The sequence below is a fragment of the Micromesistius poutassou genome, assembly GCF_964030765.1.
Source record: "Micromesistius poutassou genome assembly, chromosome: 13".
Classification (NCBI taxonomy): domain Eukaryota; kingdom Metazoa; phylum Chordata; class Actinopteri; order Gadiformes; family Gadidae; genus Micromesistius; species Micromesistius poutassou.
The window spans coordinates 14,595,016-14,613,917 of NC_140283.1; the positions used below are offsets into that span (position 1 = coordinate 14,595,016).

At 46.3% G+C, this 18,902-nt stretch overlaps 1 protein-coding gene across 1 annotated transcript in view; it reads right to left on the reverse strand.

The window, feature by feature from the left end:
• Positions 1 to 563: 563 nt before the first annotated feature.
• The window catches only part of tmtc3 (transmembrane O-mannosyltransferase targeting cadherins 3), a 31,442-nt gene continuing 13,103 nt past the window's right edge, over positions 564 to 18,902 (reverse strand). The window contains exons 8-14 of the mRNA XM_084477530.1: positions 16,747 to 16,895; positions 16,317 to 16,437; positions 15,834 to 15,945; positions 14,201 to 14,304; positions 10,257 to 10,426; positions 6,574 to 6,800; positions 564 to 3,477 (exon numbers count right to left, since the gene is read on the reverse strand). Coding sequence (XP_084333656.1) covers positions 2,600 to 3,477; positions 6,574 to 6,800; positions 10,257 to 10,426; positions 14,201 to 14,304; positions 15,834 to 15,945; positions 16,317 to 16,437; positions 16,747 to 16,895 — 1,761 coding nt within the window. The 3' untranslated portion in view covers positions 564 to 2,599. The remainder of the gene's footprint in view (positions 3,478 to 6,573; positions 6,801 to 10,256; positions 10,427 to 14,200; positions 14,305 to 15,833; positions 15,946 to 16,316; positions 16,438 to 16,746; positions 16,896 to 18,902) is intronic.

Below are 18,902 nucleotides of genomic sequence, written 5' to 3' on the forward strand. Positions count from 1 at the left end.
TTCGCAGAGCCTTCATACCTGGCTTATTATCTTATACTATTACAGGCTGCCAGTGTCATCACAGGAATATTGAATATCTTTGCATTACTGTTCTATATCTTTGCACTCTGTGTATTACTGTTCTATATCTTTGCACTCTTGGTATTGCTGTTATATATCTTTGCACTCTGGGTAGTGGGTTCTGCTGTTCTATATCTTCGCACTCTGGGTATTGTTGTCCCATAACTTTATGTCCTTCATTTTGGGCAGGCTGATATGATCTCCATGTTAAATAAAGTTTCTTTACTACTTCTAGCTAGTGGACCCTGCCTGTATGCACCGGGCCTACTTGTCAGGGTACATAGGAAGACTGTTGAGAGGCCTATACCAAAATACCAGGGTCTATTCATTAGGGTACATAGGGCTACCATGTAGGGCACCTTTGCCTGTAGGTCAGGGTAAACAAGCAGCAGATTTACTGTACATAAGCACATCATGTTTGATTACAAAAAGGAAAGATGCAGATTGACACATGGCAATTTTCCATTTCTTTATTTTAAAGTTTGAAATTCCCACCACCCACCCGGGTATTGCATTAAAAAAGATTTGTGAAATCGTAAAAAAGAAACAAAATTAAAACAATCGTTTAACATTTTGTAGTTAGACACAGGTTATTACAGGAATGCTTTGTGCACCCATTGTCGTTTCTGGCGAGTCGTACTAAATGTGGCAAACTGTCAACTTTCCCAAATAAGGTACCTTGGCTTCAAACCATACCGTCAGTGGTTATATATATATATATATAATTTTTTTAAAACAGTTTTTCTTGTACAGTGCATAATAACGAGATCAAACCTAAAATAAATAACATTGAATACATAGAAGCCTTGGTATATTTCACCCGACCTCTGTACCTGCCTCAAAATACATCACCTCCTCATAACTTCCCAATGGGGTTTTTGTTTTAAAAGCACAATTGTAAGCCCATAAGTCAAAGTAACAACCCAAGGGAAAATAAAAATGTGCACATTTGTCAGCCAGCGCTTTACAGTGACACCCAAGAAAACAATCCTTCCCTTTTTAATTTGGCCGTGAGAACACCCAGAAGGCCAGATGAATCACAGAAGTGAACACCCATCACTTCTGTGATTCATCTGGCGGGAGGCAACTTACCCAACACGGCCTGTGCCAGAAGAAAAATCCTAAATCAACATCAGGTGTGACTTTAATGTACACTGCATAATACCATGATGGAGTCCATCATTTAGAAATGTTTCTTGAGATAACAGTAATGTGGTCACAGCGTCGATGGTGTGGTACCAGTGGCTGCCCCGCACCGGCCAGGCCGGCCGTGAGAGTGGCGGCGCCGCTGACCGTTTAGTGTTTGCTGCGACAGGAAAAGCCCACGGAGACCCTGAACCATAACTCAAGCACAACGTTTACAGAATGCGCCATGTGGTTGCCTGCCGGTCTATGGCAGCAGTGCAATAAGACGATTATGTTAATAACACTGCACATACCCCCCCACACACATGACCAAATCAATTTGAAATAAAAAATAATAACCTAGAGGGTTGAACTAGTGTCAGCGCATGAAAGGACAAGATCTGCTTTGTGCAAGTATGCTGAGAAATCCCAGCTAGGGTGGTGATGGTGGTGGTGGTAAAAGAGCACATGACGATGCCTGAGGCCGGCTGTGGCAGAATGTCGGGCCAGGAGAACGCCACTCAAAACCAACACCGCAACCGAGTTCAAAGAGGGCTGCGGGTGGGCCGGCTGTAAATGTGGGAAGGCAGGTGTTTGACACGAGACATAAATGTCAACCTGCGGCGGCTGCAGCGTGGGCCTTGACTTAACAGGATAAAAGGGGGAAGTGAGGCCCATAACATTATGGCCTGGCAGCACTCCAGATTTCAGCGGCTAGGAGGGGAGCCAGCAGAGGGCTGCGGAGGGCATGAGGGCCCCCGACAGCATGAGGGGCCCCGACAGCATGAGGGGCCCCACCGAGCATGAGGGCCCGGAGGGCACACGCTGGCCCCTGTGTTGTTCTCTCGCCCGTGTGCGTGTCAGGGTTTATTTCGAGAGGCGTTACACACCAACATCTCGCCCGGCGCGTGGGAAGAGGGGAAACGCGTCACTTCCTGTAATTGTCAATGATACAATCATTCCATTTTGGTTTTGGGGGGGGGGGGGGGGGGGGTGTAGGGGGCGAGGGGGGGTGAGTCATGTTTTAGAAAAAAAATTTAAATATACAGTGACTAATACCGTCCTGGCTAAATCAATAACTGTGGCCAAGGAGAGGTGAAACTGCCGTTTGAATGAATGCCAACATACACACACATCGGCATAATATAAAAGATTAAAAGTGACAGATGTCAAAGGGCCTCTGTGTTGTGCTTCTGCACTGTGACTCATGTAACCCTTCTGCGACATGACTGGCGGTGCAGTGCAGAGCCAACACATGCGAGCCATCCGAGCATCAAAAGACAAACAAAAGGTGACTAACAACTAAAGCATAGAGCAACATGTGTCACTGTTATTGAACCAGAACTGCAGCCTAAACCTGATCGAGGGAGAGACGTCTGCCAACGCCAGTCCTGGCCACCAGGGCAGCCCCTGCTCAGTCCCCGCTCAGTATGCGCTCTATCTCCTCCAGCCTCTTCAGGGCAGCCGCCCTCTTGGTCTCTATGTCTTTTATCTCCTCCGTGGACTTCCCTTTAGTCCGCTGTTCCGATTGGCCCTCGCCCACGCCCTTGAGCTGGGGCGCGGGGGATTTCCGCGCATTCTTCTCCCCGGCCACCGCCGTTCCCAGGGCGGCCGAACGCTTCCCTTCCACCCTTCCTTCAGCCTCCCCCACCCCCATCCCCGTTCCCGTTCCTCCGCCTCCACCTCCACCCCCGGCTCCCCTCTCCTCCTGAGCCGGCGCGGTGGCTCCCTCTGCCGCGCTCAGCGGCTGGCCCGCCGCGCTCATGGCCGCCATCTTCCCGCGCACGATGCTCAGGTGGCGCCGCACGTACTCCTCGTGCGGCGCCATGGCCAGCGTCTCCTCCAGGCAGCGCTCGGCGCGCGGCAGGTCGCGCTCCTCGAAGTACACCACGCACAGGTTGTGCTTGCCCTGCACGTTGCCCGGGTCCATCTGCAGGATGCGCTGGAAGCAGGCCTTTGCGCCCTGCGTGTCCTTCTTGTGGTTCATCAGGATGTCCCCCTTCAGGATCAGCCCCTTGACGTGCTCCGGGTGGTGCCGCAGCAGCTCGTCCAGCACCGGCAGGGCGTCCAGCTCGCGGGCCGACTGCGAGTAGAGCAGCGCCAGGTTGAACAGGGCGCTGCGGAAGCCCGCCTGCAGCGCGATGGCCCGGCGCATCCAGCGCTCCGCCGCCGCGTTCTCGCTGGCGTCCATGGCCAGCATGCCCAGGTTGAAGTAGCCGTTGGCGTCCTCGGGCTCCTCCTCCACGTACACCAGGAAGCGGCGGTTGGCTTCCGGCCGGAACTTGGGCTCCCCTGCCGCAGCGGGTAAAAAACAAAAAAAAACAAAACGGGTGTTTGTTAACGCGGATCCGGTTGTTGCACCTGGAGGCGTCTGTGTGCGTCAGGGTTGGGGTTAGAACAGGGTTAGAACACTAGGAGTGTCTGCAGGGATAAAAGTCTGACTGGAGCCAGAGCGTGTTGCTTTGCTTGGGCAGACTTCATATTTTATAACGTCTGGTGGGGATTTGGGAACGCTATGTGTTGTAGTACGTAAAGCAATGACTACTAAATCAATCACATTTGGAACTGGGTGTCTCCCAACTATTGTGCCCTTGTAAATTGCATCATGTTAAAGCTATTAAAAAACACATAAAAACTAAAAACTGTAAAATAAAAAATACATATTGTGGCAGATGGCAGGGAGGAGTGAGGGCAGGGGCAGGTAAAGGGAGATATCTGGCTCCACCCCCAAGCCATATAAGGACTTCCTCCCTTAACGACACGAGCCTGAGGACCATCAGCAGGCGTGCTGGGGAGGTTAAAAGAAAGAGCCAAACACCACACAGGGGGGGGATAGGCTAGGTACCCAGAGTGTGTCTGTGTGAGCCTCTGGGGAGTTTGTACCGCCATTGAGGAAGAGTGTTAGATTGGACTGATTACCGTGTACTGACTGCTTTGTTTTGACAACCCTTCTGGCGCCGACCCCTGGACTGGATGATTTGAATACGGAATACCCTTGTCCAACTCTATCTTGTGAAAATGTGGGTAAATAAAAACCACTGAACATTCTACTGCTGTAACTGTGTGTGTGTCTTGGTTTACTATTGGACTTGGTGGCGTGGAAACCCCACACCCACGGGCCTGCTACAATACATATACTGTATATATATATAAAGTATAAAAAACCCAGCCCAGGTGGTTCGCTGTGATGTGACGTTTAATTCCATTATTTAATCGTCAACATCACAAATGTCGGTAATAGGGTGTGTAAGGCGTGGATCCATCCTCAACCGGGCGAAACCATTCCGTAAACAAGACTCATCTGAAGCAATCAGCTCGCCATGAGCTAGGAAGATTTGGGCACCAAAAAGGGGGGAATATTGATCGTCAAACTGAATGCATCATCGTAGATATCATTGTGTGTTTGTGCGTGGGACACCATACACGACCACCAGAGTATGTCTCTCACCTGCGTGATTCTGAATTGTTTGTTCTTTAATGTAAGGACAAAATTAAAAAGCTTCACATATTTATCATTACTACATTCAACCATCTCTCCTACTGAACAATGGAGGCCTTTCCTTGCGTAAAAAAAAAAACAGGCGTTCCTTCTGGAGCATAATATCCACCCAACACGATGGGCCTGAGTGCGTGCCTTACAGGCCTGATCGTAACTTATGGCCCGCTCCACACAGAGATGCCGTGTAACATCTCCAGCCGAGCAGGCCAGATGATGCACCGCCATGTGTTTCCCCTTAAGGTAAGTTCTGTGTTGGACGGACGGCGGTGAGCATAGTTTGCAGGTCAGCGGCGCCGCGAGATCCTCACTTCTGTTATGCACCACATTCCAAAGGGAGAAGCCACGGTGCGAGTTCTGGGATCGACACTGCGGGACAATTCTCTGTGTGCGTTTAGTTTCAAGGGTTCATCCGTCTTGAGAAAGGTGTGTGCATGGGACTGTGTACGGAGTACATGGTTTTTAAGAGCTGCATTCCTACCTAACAAGGGCGCATTCACCAACATTGGGGGAAAGTTAATGATCCCAGAACGCTCTGTCTGGGAGACCGGGATAGGCCGACCAGGTGTGGGCAAACGCACCACTTAAACCTTTGACGTTAATCCATAAAAACGTGGAAAACCCGGGTACCACAGGCAGAGCCGGTACGGGCCCGTTACAGGTGGTAGTCATTTTGCGTTCCACTCCAGCTAAATTACCATAATATTTCTGTCAGGAGGCAATGCCTGCTGGTGATTTGTGAGCTATGTGCAGCAATGACTACTAAATCAATGAATCTCTTTGTGTTTGGTTCAAAGTTAACGTGTTCCCTTTTCCATTCTAGAACTTTTATTTTATGACAATGTTTCTATGTGAAGCACTTTGAGTCTACCTTGTGTATGAAAAGTGTGATATAAATAAAGTTGCCTAGCCTTGCCTAGAACAATCAATATTTGTGTGTCTCCCAACGACGGTGTCCTAGTAAATTGTAAGACGTTCCAGCATAACATCTAGGTATCGGGATATTGTTGAAGAGAGAGAGAGAGGCTTGTTCCCCTTTTCCAGGAACAAGATGTTGGCCCTGTAACAGAGTCAAACAGAGGTGAGGGCATGAAAGAAAAACACCATAACGTGTTGAACCAAGATTAAACCCTTATTTGTGAATGACTCACCTTCCCTCCCTCTCAAATATGTTTAGAGCAGCCGACGTTATGGATGTACAAGTGACAATGTTCTGTTGACATTCGACTGCCAAACAAATGCCTCTGTGTTCATGCAGGTGCACTCGGACTAACCTACATCAGGAATGTGTGTCCTACACTTAAGAGTAAGTGGTGTAGCGCTAAGGATTTAATAAATCCCTGAGCAACGGGGTTCGGGAACCATAGTGAAACGCCGTGGACATGATTAAAGCCTTTCATTGTGTTGTTACAGCTCGGAAGGAGTGTGACGAGTGACATTGACGTTTGGGGCCTGGGCCATGAGTGAAAGTAATGCCATGTGGGAACCCTGTCACACCCTAGGGGGGAATAATGAGGGCCGTCTTTGTACCCACCCATTGCTCTCGGGATCACAGGTCACAGCACGACGGGCTCGCACAGAAAAAAATTAATAACAAGCTTATATATTAGTACACAGCGTTCAAAAGATGAATGGCTTTTGCTTCGTATTACCTCTGAGTTGTTTGGTCTTATGACCGGCGCTTTCATCCAAAGGGCCTCGTAGATCATGTGACAAAAAATCAGGTTGGGGGGAAAGGCGTGTTGCGTAAGGATACTAATGTTAGACTGCAAACACCAGGGTTCATACCCAGAATCATTCAGCCGTGAGTCAGAAACCTCCGGGCCTACAACCAATTGGACTACCTACGCCACCCCCAACGCCCCCCTTATCGCTACAGCGGCCCTGCTTACCAGACTCCTGCATGAGGAGGGCCGAGTTGAAGAGTGCCAGCTTGTGGCGCGGGTTGAGCTCCAGCGCATGCTCAAAGTTCTTGAGGGCCTCGGCGGGCTCCTTCATCTCGATGTTGACGATGGCCAGGTTGTACCACAGGTCGGGGTTGTTGCGGTCCAGCTCCAGGGCCCGCAGGTAGGCGTCGCGGGCCTCCGAGGGCTTGTTCATCTTCAGGAGGAGCTCCCCTCTGAGAACGGGAGCCACGAGAGACGGCAGGTTATGAGGGGGGGGTGTTCATCGCACTTTTAAGGCTTTGTTATGGTTCCATGTTGTGTTGTGTTCCAGTGGTGAACCTGTTTTGGTTCTGCGTCGGGTTTATGTCAGGTTATGTTAACGGACCAATCACAGCCCTTGCTGCTGCGTCGCCTCGACGAAAAGCTACACTTTTTGGGAGCCGCACGTCATGCTAGGGCTGTACGGTATGGACAAAAATTTATATCACGGTATGATTTGAGGCATAGATGGTACGGTATTATATCACGGTATGTTAATTTTATATTCTAATTTCGATATAAATGCTTCTGAAGGGGTAAAATACTGGTTAGGCAGCTATTTTTGTATAAAATAAGTATTTTAAGCACATTTATTGAGCAAAACTGCAATAGAAAAAAATGCTAATTTTTTTTTTTAAGTTACTTCCAGTATGGATAGTATGGATTTCTTTCTCCACTTGGTCGCGGACCTTGCCGTATAGTTTTGGCATCTCAAATTGGCTGAAGTATGTGCGGGAAAGTAACGCGTACCTGGGATTGAGTATTTTGATCTCTTTAAAGCCTTTTCTATCGACATTTTGAAAAGGGAACCATGTCCTTACACAGGTAAACAGTGACGGCGTTTGTTATCTCGCACCACCGCTGGCTTTTTTGTCGTAAGGACTGGCTTTGGAAAATGCCTGCGGAAGCGATGTCCAAGATGCAGAGACAGCTTCACGCTACCAGCGTCTGTCTCGTACGGTGAATGAGAGCTCGTGAAAGGACTATTGCGCAGGCTGTGCGCTGTCAAATCGGTCCCTGGGAAAAGTAATGTTGCGCCGAATTGAAAAAGGAACTACGTTTCGTTACCATATTTTCAGTAGTTTCGCGTAAGTTTACTTTTCACATGAAAAATAAGTTACGTTACTGTATTTACGTTACTTACGGTCACACCGGTCTCACGGTATGGTCAAAATCCATACCGTAGCGCAAATTCACACCGGTGTACTTTCTATACCGTTTATACCGTACACCCCTACGTCAGGCCCTTGCAGTGGACGCAAGGAGGGTCCGCAAGGTGGTAGTGGGTCCGTAAACCCCCTTGCGTTGCGTCAACGTGGAACCATAACTAAGCCTTAAGGCTTTCTTTTCATTCATAGTGCAGGTCTTTCCCTGCCTGAATTCAAGCTGGCCCGAGACTGCAGAACTGCGTTTTTTTAAATCAGACTTTCCTTCAACATTACTACTGTGTTATTTAAAAACCGCAAAAAGCAAAACTACGGTATCACGTATGACTGCTGCGTGGGCGTCAGTGGCCTTCGGGGCCCCTCATTGTTCAGAGTCACACTCGGTTGTGGCAGAGCTTCAATGCAGCCTTCAAGGACAGGCGCTCCTCCCCAAAGAGAAATCACACACAGGGGACGGTGTCGCTGGCCGTGACCTCTCATTTCTATGGCTTCAACCGTGGATGAATAAATACATGAATATAATGAAATCAATATTATAATTATGCCAACAGGTTAGCTTCACGATATAGAAGTAGGAAGCCGGGAACAAGGATGAACACAGATGGAGCATTTGTGTGTGTTTAATCATTCTTTTGTCTGCTTGGAAGCCCTACCCCTCTGTTTTTTGTGGTTGCCGGCATGCCGCAATGATGTTTGGAATGAGGATGTGGATGGAGAACAATAGGGGATTTGCATGTAATGTAATGACTAATTTACCATTTAATCAATCACTTATTTCAAACTGTCAACACAGTATGAGCTCAAGACCACTCATCTAACAGCAGGAGACGGAGGCGATTACTACAGAATGTATAAACAAGATGCTGATATCAATCATCAGTTTGACTCGTGGTATTGAAGTTCTTTAGAACTACATGACTAATACATATTAACAGTGTTATCCATCCATTGTATTTTGAAACAAAAATAACAATACTGTGCTATTGTTATATGTTTCTGACAAAAGCCAATAGGAGAGGATTGGGGGACATGACTTGGCGAGGTGAGTTTTGCTGTTCCCGAGTCACAGCAACACCACCCGTTTAGAAGCCTGTTTCCTACGATAACTTCGTTTACATCTTGTTTGCCCCGATTAGGTCTGTCACAAGCCACATGTGGTACTCGTCTGCAACATGGAGGGGAAACACAGATGTAAATGCAATCGCAACACGGAAGCTTGGTTTTTCAACGGCCTCTAGAGTAAAGCCCCTGGATTCCCAGAGGCGGAGATTAGAAATCCAAGCTGAGATGGCCTGTAGCTCCTTAACCCCCATCAGCACTGAGCAGCAACAACCGCAGGCATTTTTTTTTCCACTTTATGCCTAAGGCAATAAGTAGCGATATGGTGAATTCCCCAATTAACTCTGATGACCCAGCCCAGGGCAGAGAAAGTGCAATTGGCAATAAGTAGCGATATGGTGAATTCCCCAATTAACTCTGATGACCCGGCCCATGGCAGAGCAAGTGCAATTCTCCCTGCAGGGCTGAGCTTGCCCAGCCAGTCCAGGATGGCATCGGCATTCCTGAGGACGTGCCCATGCATTATTAAACAAGTTCTTTCAACTGGTGCTGTCCCACCCCAATGATCTCACTGGCCACCTTCATCAGTCTACCTACTCGATTTCTTCTATCAAGGGTCAAGTTTTTCAAACCAGTTTCAACAAAACAGATTCAGTGAAAAGCCTTGTAAAAAACATCCTAACAGTGTTGACGTCAAATCCACACATCCAACCACTGCTGCACCTTCTTGCAAAGGCTGGCCTCAGAAGTGAATTGTCGATAACAGTCCCACGGTATGTATAAGTAAGTATCTGTAAGTGTCTACAATCTCAATACGGTCCCTGATTACAGTGCACCGGGGTAGGAGGTGACCTTCTCAAAAGACTCCTCTTTATCATCACGATCAACGCGGTGCACTATGAGTCGCCAGACGTGCATTGAAACAGTTGTGTACTTTCTGGAGAGATGGATGTAGGCCAAGCTGTTGTTGCAGAGGGATGGACCCCTTAATGATCGCTCACCCTTAATAAGACTTGAAGCCTGCAGGGTCCTGTGCAGAGCGTGACCCGTTTAGCATGAGAAGAAACACCCAGATGGCCTAATGAATAAACCATTTAGCTTCAAGGAGAAACACAATGTTGGCCGAGCAAATAAAACGCATCACTGAGACGACACGTCCCTCAAGTCGTGGCAATAAAAGAACAACAATTCATAATAATATTAATTAATAAGCAATGAATGATGTTTTTTAACTAAATGAATAATCTAATAATAATCAAATTAATCATCTAAAATTGTATTTCAGATTTGCCAGACAGGTGTTGTTTTCACGACGGTACCACTCAATTCTGAGTGGAATCAGAGAGCAAAACGGGCTCTGTGTAGAGCCCAGAGTGTCTCTATGACTAAAGGGTGAGACTGAAACGGTAGGCGGGAGGTCCTTGCCTGCTGATGTAGGCCTGCTTGAAGTCGGGCCTCATGCTAATGGCCTGGCGGTAGAGCTGGTCCGCCTCCTCCAGGCGCGACTCGTTGGACCGGATCAGGTTGGCCAGGTTGATGTAGACGTTCAGGTGGTTGGGGGCCACCCGAGTGGCGTACTTCCTCCCGGGGATTACCTGAGAGAGCGAGATTGAAAGTGCGGGGGAACGGTTGGGATGGCAACTGGTCAAGTTATGCATGATGGACCAGATGAACCTACCAGATTGCTGATAAGATTACAGACGGGAAATGTGGATGTTAGAGCAGGAAGTAAAGGATCTTTTACATAAGAGATAACAAAAACAACAATGAAACTACAAATAACACGGCCCACTGCTTTAGGCTGGTAGGCTAATCTTTCCATAACACATCTTGGGTGGAGACTAAGAAGTCTGATGCCACTACGGGGTAGATTTGTTAAATGGCTCGTTAAAAATGGCTCAACAACATCATACCTGGTGGTGAAATAGAGTCCCTTATTATTATCTTAAAATAATCTTGTGATTTCTACAGACCAGCCTCAGGTCCTGATGTATACGTTCGCACAACAGCAACTCTGTGTGAATTCCCCAGCAGAACTGGCTAGAAGATGCACGCCACCATGTGTTTTCTCTTCAGGTAAACCTGCGGGAAGATTCCTTCAGAGATTCCTGCTGCTTCTGCCATGCAACATATTTCCGAAGAAAAAAGTTGTGGAGCGAGTTCTGGGAAACGAAAGCCGCGGAACAACCCTCTGTGCGTTTAGTTTCAAGGGTTAATACATTTTAGAAAAAGGTGTGTGAATGGGGCTGTGTGGAGTACATGGTTTTTAAGAGTTGCAGTCCTACCTAACGAGGGAGCTTTCACCAACATTGGGGAAGTTAATGATCACAGAACGCTCTGTCTGGGAGACATAGGGTGACCAGATGTGGTCAAATCCACCTCTACAACTTTACTTCAAGGAATCCACAATGCAAAATCGGGGTACCAGGGGCTGCACCGGTAGGGACAATTACAGGCCCCCTGGTGGGTTATTGATGAGCCTTTATGGGCCATTTCAAAATCCACCCTTTAGTTACACAAGTAGGGATGTTCACCCAGATGTGTGATGAGCCAGATAGATCACCCGGCCAGTTGGTTCAGTCCACTCACTAGACTGGTTGGTGGATTTATCTATCATAAATTTGGATGGGAAATCCAATGTAAACTAAAGGTTTGATTTTTGATTTTTGATGGCTTGCAGTTATTATGGAGCCCTCAGTTTCTGGGAATGCGGTTACAGCTCAGGACCCTGCATACAGAAAAGTAAGTTTGAATACGACTCTTTGACAAAGATCCCTTTATCGTGAGGACCTTCCTCTCTCTCCCACTTTACCCATCGAACTGAGGCAAATCCCGTCATGCTTTCCGTCAGGAGTTGAGAACGCATTGGAGCTAGGTTTGTGAAGAGTCAATGCGTTTACATGACACTCAAGAAAGTCGACTTATTGGCTTAGTCCAACTATGATTAGATTACTAAGATGCATGTATACACCTTAGTCGAGCTATACTCGAATCGAATTGGGTTACTCATAGTCGAATTAAGACCCCTAGATAATGCGATTCATAGTCAGGCTAAACGTGCACGTATGGAGTCGAATTGGATTATGCGTTGAATTGCGTTCTGCGCATGCTCGAGATCTTTTCCCAGGGCCGTGAGCCGGAAGTAGAAGGAGATGATAGTCGTGTTGTTGTTAACTTCACTCGCCGTCAGAAAACGAGAAACAGCGATTTATTTAAAAAGGTGGCGCAGAAGATGGAGGAAGCCGGTGAATGTAGTTACCCCCTAAGAATTGTGTCCCGGCCGCGGGAGCGCGCATGGCATGCATTCATTAAATGTGGAAGCACACAGACGCTACGCTTCCATTTCACCCAAGGCTGAATTAAAAGTACATCTTTTTCTAAATGTGGGTCATCAATGAGGTTGTAAAGTAGTAACTTCGGGCACATCTGTCAAAATAAATGTTTTTTTCTCCCGACGTGTTTACGATCTTTATTCATTCCTTGCGATGTGGCGGGGAATGCCGTATACGGATGGGCGGCGGAGGGGCTGCTCCGGTGGGAGAAAGATGTTTCAGCAGACAGCTGTCAACTCACTTCGGGTCGGCGATTTATTTAAAAAGCTGGCGCAAAAGATGGAGGAAGCCGGTGTCGTGCCAATGTAGTTACCCCCTATAAGGAGTGTATCATCATCAACATGCATTCAGTACACACTACGCTTTGATTTAACCCAAGGCTGAATTAAAAGTAGGCCTACATGTTCTTCTAAATGTTGCTCATCAACGAGGTTGTAAAATAACTACGATCTATATTCTTATCAGTATTCAGTATCAGTAGTATGAATCTTACAGACTGCGTCGGGTTCTCCGACTCTCCGGTACTTCCACAACAAGTAAAGACACCTAGTCGGGTTTATCTCGCCCATGAGGAAAAGGAATTGGGGGAAATTAACTTTGGCTTTGACTCTCTGAAGTCCAGATTGAAACGCGACATGTAGGATAAAGCAATGTTTCAGCAGACAGCCGTCAGTTCACTTTGGGTCTATAAAATTTCCCAGACGCTCCATTGTTCCTCTCGGTCGTATGTGGCCTCCTCCGCCGGCAGAGCAGCCGGAGGAGTCTGCATACGACCGAGAGGTCGGAACAATGGAGCATCTGAGAAATTATATGGACCCGAAGTGAACTGACAGCTGTCTACTGAAAACATCTTTTTCGAATGCCGCGTGGGTTTGTTGTTGCTGGTGACGTAAAGAGGTCAACCGGTGGATCGATTACCCCTAGTTGAAATGGGCACAGCGCCACCTATCATACCGGGGCATGACACGCTTCGGCCAATGAATCGATTTACTCACCGCCATGTATACGCGGACAATTGCAGTTGTCCAATTGAGGAGCATAGTCGAGCTTTGGCTTTAATCGAATTAAGCTGTGCATGTAAATGTACTGAGTGGTCCATAGCTGACTGATTTGATCCCTTTGATCCTTGATCCTGCCAAACAGACCGCCGGCTGTCCCCTGCTAACCTGAACCAAGCTCCCAGAGGATGAACACCCAATGCTCCCTCGTTTAAACCTAGCTCTCCTCACTGGGAAAGTGAAACAAGGATCCAACGCAAGCATGTCCTATCACTCAGAAATCACTTGAAAGTTACTTGAAAGGAAACACACAAGGCACACATTATACAGTTGCAGAATGGCAGGGTGTCATATCGGTATGTTTTTCACTACTCAATTTTTGGCTATTTAATCATCAACACCATCAATGCAAAAAAACAAACAGACAAAGGACTCAAGGGCATTACGGGAGGATGCTGAACCCCTCCCTTCTCCTAAGAATAGGGCTTTGTGATGAAGATGCCTGAAGGTAGAAAGGCTGCGGATCAAACCCAGAATGTTGACGGCTGTCAGACACCCTAATCTATCGTTTCCTATAAAATGTTGCTGTTGCATTCCCCATTTATAGTTCAGGGCTCACGGCACACCTGTCATTAAAAGGCGGTTTGAAGACATCTCTCCAAATGAGTCTGCCACTCCCAGGTTAACTGCTTGTTTCCTTTAGGGTTTTAGATGAAAGAGACTCAACATGAGAACTAATAAAATACTTGCTGGCAGACAAGCTGGTTTTTACTTTCCCATAAAACGATTTGCCGACCACATATATAAACAATTCTTATCCAAACAGAACGGATGCCATAACTAGTCTTTGCATACCACTGTATAGCAGGAGTGTCCTTGCAATGAAAATGTTAATCAATGCTGTGACACACACACACACACACACACACACACACACACACACACACACACACACACACACACACACACACACACACACACACACACACACACACACACACACACTTCCTGGTGTAACCAAGGCCTTTGCAGCAGTTACCTGTGGCATCAGGGATTTGGCGATCAGGTAGGCGTCCTCAGCCTCTTTAGACATGTTCAGGTTCTTGTAGGTTCTCCCCACGTTCATATGGGCACCGATGTCATCTAGTGGGACAACCAATCAGGAGGAAGGATTGGTAATAGGAGATAGGATTGGTTTTTGGTAATCGGAAATCCATCGGATGTCACTAAAATGCATTTAATTTACACCTGGCATTAGAATGTGTCAGCAGGTCCACATATGGCTCTTGCATAATTATAGAACTTGGTATTTTTGAAATAGGATGATGGCAGTAAAATCAGAACTGATGTGGATTGACAGATCTGTTCACAAATGCGTCTTTGGTGCATTTACACCTGGAATTGTATGCTTTATGGTGACATGCGATTCATATCCGAATTCCCAAAATGCATGTTATTGCCAGGTGTTAAAGTGCCTGGAATTGGTGTTTGAAAGGGCTATGAATAACATTAAAACACAACTGTAAAAAGCCCTTTCAGTCGTTCCTTTGGAGCACAAAGCGTGTCTGGAATGCAAAGCTGATGTGTGGTGATTAGAGAACCAGGAAATCCTCAATGGGAATAATGTGTTTGGATAGCTGATCTCGAGGAAACAAGCAAAGAAAACCCCCTGTGTCTGAGCCATGCACAAGAGCCGGAAACTCAGCTCACAGAAGCTGAGCCGAGCGAACATGGCGGTGGGAAAGATTGAACAGCAAAGCGAGGGAACATACATTCTGAGAATAGGGGACTCCCAGAGGGAACTGGTCCCCTAACCCTGGCAGCCATGTTAATCCCCAGTTCCGACGCAAATATACATAACCCTTATTCAAACAGAATCTTGTGAACACCATCATCCTCTGAGGTTTAAACTGAACAAAATACCCGGGCTTCTATTAGATTTAATTTCACCTGGTCAATTTGTTCGAACTTGAGCTACAAAGGCTAGGAATTATATACCTCCACATGTTCCACCAACACCACCATGTTGCTGATGGGATTATTCACAGACAAAAGCTATTAACCGATTAATAATTAACAAGAAATTACCCTTGGCAGAGGTTATTGGCGTAACAGGCAGTTGTAAAGGTTCAGTGTTTCCCCCAGGAAATGTCTTAGTCAAGGCGGTCGCTGCCCAGAGTGAGGAGGCGCGGCACAAACATTTTGGGGGCATTTTGCTCAAAGATGCCAATCCGCACTAATGAAATAAAAAACTGTTTATTTGAATACAAATGGATCTTCTTATTTGTGGCACAGCTGACAAGAAGCATTTGCGCATGCTATCCGGTGTGGCTGTATATACAACCACCAGATGCCTCTGTTTCAATTCCATTCAAAAACAAAAAAAATTTGGTAAACAGTATTACCAATGCATTATTTATCTATATTTTTTGTACCTGATGGATGTACGTTTTCTTTCCCTACGAGAGTTTGTACTTTGTTTATGCATAGTAATAAAAAAAATAGATACATTATATATATAAATATATATTTTTTTGTTCAATACATTGGTAGTCAAGGCGGGACCCTAGTGTTGTTAAGGTGTAAAGTGCTTGCAGAGGGAAGTCGACACACCGGATTTGGCTTAATAATTTTTCATAACCCAGAGGAGCAGATAGGATTGGATTTCTTACCTGGCTGCACTCTGGTGGCCTGGAGGAAATAGCGGAGGGCTCTCTCATAATCGTTTTGGTTTTCTAGTGCATGCCCAACATTGTTCCACAGTTTGGCATTGTTCTTGTTCACCTGAGGTGACAAAACAGAAGATTGTCAGATTGAATCATACGCAACAGAAAACATACCTGACGGGTTTTTAATCAAGAACACGGAAATAAAGGCATATGCCTAATAACACATTGGATGAAATGACAGTTACATGTTAACAGTATCTTTTAATTTAAAATGCAACAATGTATTCTTTTATATATAATAAAATAGATCAAGGTGTGTGGGGCTGTTTCTATCTTGGAACGGGGTAGACTAGTCTTTATACATTAATGGGATACCCTGGCTCCAGTGTGGGCATTCAGTCATGTATACCGGCAAGGAAGCTAAGGATAATTGGACAAAATTTTGCACATTTAAACCGGTGTCATGGGCCAGGTCTTCTAGCGTACCTTCAGTGCAGAGGTGAACAACGTGTACTCAGATTCCCAATCCCAGTTCCGGTTGAAGGTCTTTACGGCATGTGTGGCGAGGAGAACCCCGATGACCATCCACGACATCTTCTTCAGTTGTCTGGAGTGGAAAAACGCATTAAATACAGTCCCCACGTACAAATGATCCCCAACTCCAACACAGCAGGTCCATCAATACAGCATGGATTAGCTTTCAGTAGCTTGAAAATAATCAATTATTAAAAATTAAGTTTCTGGATTCAAGACAAAACTTGTTAGATGCTAGCTGCATCAACCTTTTATTTTCTGGCCCACTAATGCATGAACAAATCTAGGAGATGCATTATTTGATGCATTTCAATTGGGCTTTTGCCACCTTTGCCACCTTGACCAAAGGGAAGGTCAAGGTGTACTTTGGACAAGTGCTCACCCTTTCCGCGAGACGACCCTGAAGCCATGGGCCACTAGCACACAGAAGCCCATGCTTGGGACGTAGAGCACCCTCTCAGCCACCACAAAACCCACTGGGAAAAAGAGGTTGGACGCGGGCACGAAGGGCAGCACGATCAGGGAGAGTGCCTGGGAGAGCGAGAGACAGAGAGAGCGAGCAAGAGCGAGAAAGACAGTTAAAGAGACAGACATTTGATTTGATTGCAGATCAAGACTAACTACATTAGGAACAGTCCCCCCCGTTATATGAAACCAGCATGTTCAAATGTAAGATAAAATCACTGGTATGTAAACTTCACTTCCCTTTCGTGAAAACAAAAAAGTTTCCTGCTGTACATCTTGATAAATTACGGAAAAAATTGTGCTCAACTTTAAATGTCAACATTCCCAAAGAAATTTGTGAATGTAGGAAAATAACCGAGAAATGTTAATGTTAATTGCATTAACATGCCCGCAAATAGACTCAAACCTAGAAGTGCAAATTTGTAGGTAAGGATTGTGAGCTACAAGTTATTATTATTAAAAGAACAATGGGAAGTATTCTTAAAGGTCCCATGGCATGAAAATTTCACTATATGAGGTTTTCTAACATTAAGTTGAGTTCCCCTAGCCTCCCTATGGTCCCCCAGTAGCTAAAAATTGCATTAGGTGTAAACCGAGAAGTAGCTATCTTACTCCATCTTTGAAAAAAGGGTCGCTGAAACGCTTAGATTTGGCTTCTGGTCCCGTATGACGTCATACGGGACCTTTCCTCCCCTTTCTCTGCTTGGCCCGCCCAGAGAATTTGGCCCGCCTATGAGACAATGAGCTACGACTGTGTGAGTACCACATGTGTGTGTGTGTGTGTGTGTGAATACACACACTGTAATGCAAGTGTTATTTGTTATTTGGATAACCGTTCTGCTGTTGGTGTTATGGCGCATAACATGCAATACAATAACGCAAGCTTGCATAAAGCTCCCATTTGGTGAAAAGACTGCGTCGGGTTGGTTGAGAAGGAATTGGGAACTGCGTCATGGAGGAGAAAAGGATTGTTGCCCAGGATTGTCCGTCGGAGCCCCGCTGTAGCGGGCAGCGGGGCTGGGCGGGCAGCCCCGGGGGCGGCCAGCATTCAGCGGGCAGCGGGGCTCCGACGGACAATCATGGGCAACAATCCTTTTCTCCTCCATGTCGCGGTTCCCAATTCCTTCTCAACCAACCCGACGCAGACAACCCTGGGCAACAATCACGGGCAACAACCCCCTTCTCCTCCATTTTGCGGTTCAGTCTGTACTTAATATTGACATGGAAGTGGAAGAACCAGAGGCGTCTGAGAACCCGACGCAGACGTTTGAGATTCATAATATCATCCGGAGGCGCAAACAGCTTTTGACCATGATAATATATATTATATTATATAGATATCTAAATATAATATGATATTATTTAGAGCTCCAGGACTCCCACTGGAGCACCCGGAGTGTTCAGTGTTCCACTGTAAACACTAGCGCATGGTACCGTGGCATGGTAAGCTGCTCAGGGCCACACCCTCACCCTCCACCTTGACCCGCCTCTAAAAACGGCATGTTTGTGGAGAGCTCATTGTGGGACTGGCTCGTAGTGGCTGTAACTGCACCAAGGTTGAATTTCTTGAACGTCTTCACTGTATTAGGGGCCTACTAACACCTATATTAAAGCATCCATAAAATAGCATGCCATGGGACCTTTAATTTCTGGAATTGCTGTTCAAAACAGGATCCAATTGCACCATGCATTCACATTTTGTAATTTATTAAGAGATTAAATTGAACTCACAACATACCATGCACTCTGACAGCACAAACCAGCCTGAGGCAGAGATCAAATTTTCCCACAAGAATTAAGAAGTAAAGACATGACAGAAAGCCTCTGCTGTACACCCTGGCTGTACCACACGTTGCACAACTCCCAGCCCTAGTTCACAGAGTATAAACAATATTATCTTTCTTTTGATCCCGGGGAATAAAGACCTTATTTGCACAGATACTTAATGATTACACTCACACACATTATGGCATGTAAAGAACAACATTGGATTGCAATACTTCTTGTGAATAAAACTAACTATCACCATCATAAATTATAAGGCTATAATGATACTGTGCTGGTGACACATCC